This window comes from Dendronephthya gigantea, unplaced genomic scaffold (genome assembly GCF_004324835.1).
Source record: "Dendronephthya gigantea isolate DGI-Jeju-01 unplaced genomic scaffold, DenGig_1.0 000672F, whole genome shotgun sequence".
NCBI classification, from domain to species: Eukaryota; Metazoa; Cnidaria; class Anthozoa; order Malacalcyonacea; family Nephtheidae; genus Dendronephthya; species Dendronephthya gigantea.
In genome coordinates, this window is record NW_021163682.1 from 1,172 (window position 1) to 7,875 (window position 6,704).

General features: G+C 34.5%; 1 protein-coding gene across 1 annotated transcript; it reads left to right on the forward strand.

Annotated features, from left to right (window-relative positions):
• The first annotated feature begins 2,540 nt into the window (after window positions 1–2,540).
• LOC114544167 lies at window positions 2,541–3,113 on the forward strand. The gene is made up of 2 exons (XM_028562880.1): window positions 2,541–2,760; window positions 2,922–3,113. Exons 1-2 carry the CDS (start codon window positions 2,572–2,574, stop codon window positions 3,111–3,113), a joined length of 381 nt encoding a protein of 126 aa, XP_028418681.1. The 5' UTR covers window positions 2,541–2,571.
• The last annotated feature ends 3,591 nt before the right edge of the window (window positions 3,114–6,704 follow it).

Here is a 6,704-nt window from a genome sequence, read left to right on the forward strand (position 1 = left end):
ACCAGACGTTTCGCTATTTACAGCTTCATCAGTGGATTAAAAGATTTTATCACTATCGTCCTCTATTTATACAAAATCGGAAAGACGTTCGATACGAAAGATCATGAAGATTTTTAGAAGTAATGGCTATCCTAAACGATTTTTAACATCGGTTGTAAGACGTATTACAAGAGAGGAACATAATAGCAAGGAAAAGAATACGGATACCATTTATCTGAAATTACCATTTGTCAATGAGCAACTTAAGCGCAGGGCGCTATCAGTGATTCGTAATACCGGAATTAGCAACATCAAAGTCTCGTTTGTTGGTGGTTTGCCATTGGCCAGGGTTTTTGCACCGCCCAGGGAAGGTCTAAATTGTAAGCAGGATTGCGAGACATGTAGGATGGCATTGAAAGAAAATCAGTGTCTTAGGAAAAATGTTGTATATCGGATTTTCTGTGGCCATTGTGATCTTAAGTACATAGGAGAAACGGGTCGTACAGTGGGATCTAGAATAAAGGAACATTTAAAGATGAGCAAACAAACAGTATATTTACATTTAAAATCACATGATGTTAACCCTCAGGAGGGCGTTCATATTACATGGGAAATTATGCATAATAGCGTTAGGCATTATAATGAACGTAAGATAATAGAGGCTATTGAAATTCAAAAATGCTCTCAGCATCTGATGAACGGTTGTATAGGTAGGATTATCAGTATTTAGTTATCAATGGATTTTGTAATTGGCTTCACTTGTATAAATAGAGGACGATAGTGATAAAATCTTTTAATCCACTGATGAAGCTGTAAATAGCGAAACGTCTGGTAGCCAGTTTTTAACAACTTTTCAATAAATGGTTTTTAAAAGTATGTCCGTTGAAGTTTTATCTTTTAATCCTTATATTATTACCGGACATGGAATTTTCATCAAATAGATCATATATATATATATATATATATATATATATTATATATATATATATATATATATATATATATATATGTATATATATATATATATATATATATATAATATATATATATAATATATATATTATATATATATATATATATATATATATATATATATATATATATATATATATTATATATATATATATATATATTGTCACCAACTGGATAAAAAATTAAAAAAAATTCACTATCGTGTCATTCAAGAGTGGTCTTTTAGTGAAATATCTTTCATGTATATCAGATACATCAGTTATACTCAATTGATGTTTGCTCATGCCCATGATTTTTGAAACACATTTTCAGCTGGCTACTCGTTCGGCGGTTTGTTGGCTTACGAAATGGCAAGTGAACTGAAAAGAGATGGTGAAACTGTTGCGATGGTGTTCATGGTGGATACGTTCGCATGGCACCCTAAAGCCCTGACAAACGGCAAAGAATTCATGAGAAAAATCACAGAGTTAACCTTGAAGTCAACGGAAAAATAGATAAAGAAAAATATTAATTTTCCTATATTACTCAACCGGTAGCGTAGTACGGGGGAAATAGTTATTTTTATTCTTGTTTTTCAATTTGTTTCTATGTTTGGCAAAGTAGACTTTGTGTTTCGGAAACTTCCGTCAGATTTTCCGCTTTGAATTAATGTTGAGACTAGAAAAATTTTAAGTAAAATATTTAGCAGAACATCCTAAAATTGTTAACATGGGAAAACTTTGTTAATTAATATTTTTAATAAGTTATAATTTTTGCAAAATTTGACAATTCTGCCGACGATAGTCGATATACAATTTTTCAATCTTTTACAAAAAAAATTTTTCCAATTTTGCCAATTTGGGATGATTTTTTTAATGTTCAACCCGGTGACGGATGGGTTTTTTTGTTTAAAAATTGAGTTTCATACTGGTTTTCTGTATACTTCGAGAATCCAAGCCCTAAATATATTTCTCGATTGGTTTCTTTATTTCAATTAATGAGTGCGTATGTTGTTTACTTAAGAATTAAAAAACGAGTCGCGTGCCTTTATGGTGTAATAATGCACGATGGGGGAATGTTGGGAGAATACGAGAGAAGCTTGTAAAACACGAGGCGTACCGAGTGTTTTACAAGCTTCTCGAGTATTCTTCCAACATTTCCCCGAGTGCATTATTACACCATAAAGGCACGCGACGAGCTTTTTTAATTCTTTTATAATAAAAGAAGAAATTATAGGGCAACAAAAAATTTATTTATATGATCAATAATGGAATTCTCCTTACATGTTATTTAAGATGTTGCTTAGCAACAAAAACTTCAAAAGCCAGAAGCGTGCATTATGGCCTCACAATGCACGCGCAGTAGCCAATCAAATTGCTCATTATATCATACTTATATTACAATGAGAATTCACAATGTTTACTCAGGATGAGTGAGTTTTGAACACTACAAGAAATATTTGTAAACCAATGATTTACCTTGGTCAAAAAAAAATGAATAGATAACCACTTCAATTTTTTGTTTTTTCTCCGTCGTAAATAATTACGCACGATTGGGCTAACAGAAAATGCTCATACATGTTACGTTGTATAAATTCCTTCTCAGACAAGACGACTGCTCGAAAAAATTGCCTTCGTCGAAATGGGTAAAAGTGAACATGACGTCAATGATTATTACGAGGAATTACAAGATCAGGAAAAGGTTATCGCTGTTTTGGAGAGTGAAGCTGCTGAAAAGAATATTGATCTTCGTTTGAAAGACAGAATTGAGACTACTAAGTACGAAGTCAAATCTGCTGCTGAAGCTCATTTAGATTGGCAGCCTTCTAAGGTATATTACATTCACTTTATTGGTATTTTATTCACTAGGAGGAATTGCTCGGCACTTACATGGCAGCGACCGCTCTTCTTGTCTTTTGGCAATAATTATTAAATACTGAAGAGTGTGTACCGAAGGGACCGATGAATTATAATTTTTTTTATTATTTTAAGGTATCCTATGACGGGGTATTGACATTCGTTTGCTGTGACGAGACTAAGTCGTTCTCCCTAAGCAAGCCAGAGATATGGAAAACGTTAGTTGAAAGAATAGATTTCCTTTACGCGCCTGGAAGTCATCTAAAAGTACGAGATGGAATTAGTGGAGAAAATTGTGGATCCATGATAATGACAACAGCAGCATGAGCTATCTTTCAAAATCTCAACACCACAATTTCCTGGCTGTAAGAACAAGACGTCAAGAGAAATTGGTGGAATTTCTAAAGCAAGGAATACAAATCTGGATGCTTTCAAGTAAACAAAATATTACTATAGCGTAACGTGCTTCAGAAGAAATATAGTTGCGAGAGCATCGGCAATCAAGCTGGGGAATCCTATTCTTAATTATAGCCCCATTTTGAAACCATTTTTAAAGAGCCTTTTGTTCTGTCACTTTTAGCGTGACTTCGAGCCTTGGGCTGAAAAATGGTAACTTGATGATAGCTTGACTTGGATTTTTACACAACTTTTACACCCTTAAAATTCAAAAAATTTATGTTAGGAAAAATTTTTAAATGCCGCACATCGTTAATCGTTAATTTATTTGTTGTGTATGTAGGTTTCTCAAAATGGGTGAAAGGCACTCTCCAGTTAAATTCGGAAGAAACAGAGTTTAATTTTGAATATAAATTGTTAGGATTTATACAGTACGAAAATTCTTTGTCAAAGGTAAGCCCCAGATTACAAATAACAACCCTAAATAAATAGACACCTTTTGAGTCAATATAAACTTTTCATCTGAGTGAGAAAAAATATTAGTCTATCTTGAAAATTGTCGATAAAAGTAGAGGTCGGGTTTCGGTTCATTAAAATACAGCTGCAGTTACAAAAAGAACGACATAGTCGAGAGCCGGGTGCCATTGTGTTCATGGGATAGCGCCTCAACCCCCCACCACACGCTGTATAGCTTGAAAATCCCAAGATGTCCCTCTTTTATCCGCAAAGTAACCCTCCTTTGAGGCTTCAATTATGCCCTCTTTGCGGCGTTCATTATTATGTGTAGTAATAATTGGTCAAAGATTTTTTTTAATGCTGTCCTGTTACCCTCATTAGATCAGAACATGAACAAAAGGCAATTTTTAGGTTAATAGAGTATTGCATGCATATTCATATGATTACTTTACCTTTTAAGATTTGACAAACATCATGCCTGGTAGGCATGTTGATGAAATCCGTAAGCGCCATGGCAACAATCCTTTCATTGATTTCCTCACTTGTATGCTGACCAAAAACGGCGGGATTTGGACGTTTCGTTCGTTAGATTTTCAGCGGCTCAAAATGCTGGTAGATGCTTTGGAAGCTCTTTTTGGAATACCGTTCGTGCAGTGACGGGGACTATAAAGGATTACGTTAAATCATTATAATTTCATATATAAGGTTAATAAGCAGTGTATTGTTTACCATTGGCATTTTTATTAAAATAACTCATACTCATGGATTTGTTGCAATGTAGTTTACAAAGTCTAGGAACTTATTAAGAAACTTAATTGTTCTAGGCAAAGTAAGATAAATCTTAGTAAAGCGTAGGACATAAATCCATGTAACCTATATTACAATATTCTATTTTGTGTGCGTGATCTTGCACGGAAAAAAAACACGTAAACGCCTTCGATTAACTTCGTTAGTTTGTTACAAACGGTTGTTGTTGGTTAGTTGGCGTATAAACGCTTCAAATGTTCGCACAAATGATTTTTGAAAACGGTCGTAACTTGAAAGCACCTGTTCCAAAACATGAAAAACCTTATACAGCAGTAAGCATTATAAAGTTTAGAGTTTTATTAAAAACAAATCTCAATGGCAGCTACGTAGGAAGTTGCATTGCATATGTAGAATTACAAAAGTTACAAACGTGATATACATTCAAAACTATTTATATTATTATTATTATTATTATTATTATTATTACTCCGGCGTCAGCGACGGAGTTGAAAATTCGCCCCGGTTTTGTTTTGTTTTTGTTTTTGTTTTTGTTTTTTTTTTATTTTTCGTCGTCGCATGTCTGAAATGGCGCGAAATATTCTAGTATTCAAAATGTGTATGTGACCGTATTTATCTACGTCCCAGTCTTATCTCCCAAGAGTTGTGGTGCACAGCTTTGGCTAATTTTCCAATGCGCGATTCGATTTCGCTCGCATGATACGGCAATTCCTCTAAGAGGAACAAATAAACCGTTCTTTTCATGCTGCTCGATTAAGTTTAGATTGAATCGGGGTAAGAATATATTTAATACATGTAGATTCCGGTCCTATTTTAATAATATCGCTGCTATTAATATATTTAGCCGTTTAAAAAGATGATGTGGTCGTGTATGGGCGTGTTGACCCGCGTGTAGTTTGCACAGGATCGAAGATTTAATATAACTATATAAGCGCGAATTCCAAAGGCAAAGCGTAAGACGAAGCGAATGTATCATGCGGTTTATTTACATTTTTAACAATTGAACTTCTATACTGCGATGTGCTTCTGAATTTCGCGATCGAACATTTAGGTTCGCAGGGCATCTAAATGCGAATATGAACAATACGCGAACTGTATTGTTTATGTTCAGAAGCTCTATATTGAAGACTGGCACGTTAACGAGTTAACGCCAGAGCGGCGTTATTTATCAATCTTTATACACGGGATAAAAACATCAGTGTTTACAGGTATATACAACTGATATAACATGCAACTCTGCTATCCTTGTTTGTCCTGTTTCAGACTGAGAATAAGAACAAATTATCTAGTTATGATAAGTACAAGTAATATGAGAAGCTCCCTAAAAAGTTAAAAATCTATACTAGCTAAAAGTTAAGATTGAAAGTGGTCACAAATAAGTGACCTAAACTCTGTAAATTTTTTTGCCAACCTATTTTCTATTGGGAGACGGTTAGAAATATTTTCTCCAGCAAAGCGAAAGCTTTAAATTGTTTTGCAACTTGAAGTTTTACCACAGGGTGCCCGCTTCAGCGTTTGTTATTAAAATATCGCTGTAAAAACCAATGCTGCAAAAATGACAAGAAACGACTTGCCGTTGAATTTAAAAATATATTCGACGAGAAAAATAACTTTCAGTTGAATTTAAAAAGTAAATTCCAAGGTAAATTTGACAACAGTCTACAAGAATTGCATAAGAAAAAATGAAGGCAACTTTGTTATAAACGTACATGAAGTACTTCAGCGTGGAGCCTTAAGCACTGATGTGTTGGACCGCGGGCGCAACAATTATAGGGAGAGAGAGGAAAATAATAAAGGGATGAAACATCAGAATTTGCTTTGTTTCAATGCCTTTTAAAATACATTAATGAACTACAATTATTAGAACAATTGAGCGAAATTTTTACAGTAGTAATCCTTCAAAGGTCGTATAAGTCAAAACAACGGAAATGTTTCTTTGTACATGTAATTTTGCTGTAAAAATATTCCCCTTATTTTCACGATATGTGTTCCGCAAGTAGCCAGGAAACTACGTCATCATCGGATCATCGCCAACTGTTCGGAATACTACGAGAGCTTGCGAGCATTTAACGAAAATCATAACAAAAAATTTGGCGGGAAAGTTCTTCGATATTACCACTGAGCTATATAATAATTCCTGGAGGACCGGCTCCTGATAAGAAAGCAGTGAACTCAATACAACTGGAACGATAACTCCAGTGATAAAGTCTCTAAAATTCTGCGATTGGCTGAAGCCAAATTGAGGAGTCTCGCCAAGCCTCGAGTGCAATGCTTGCGCGCGGACGAAGGTCGAAGCGTGGG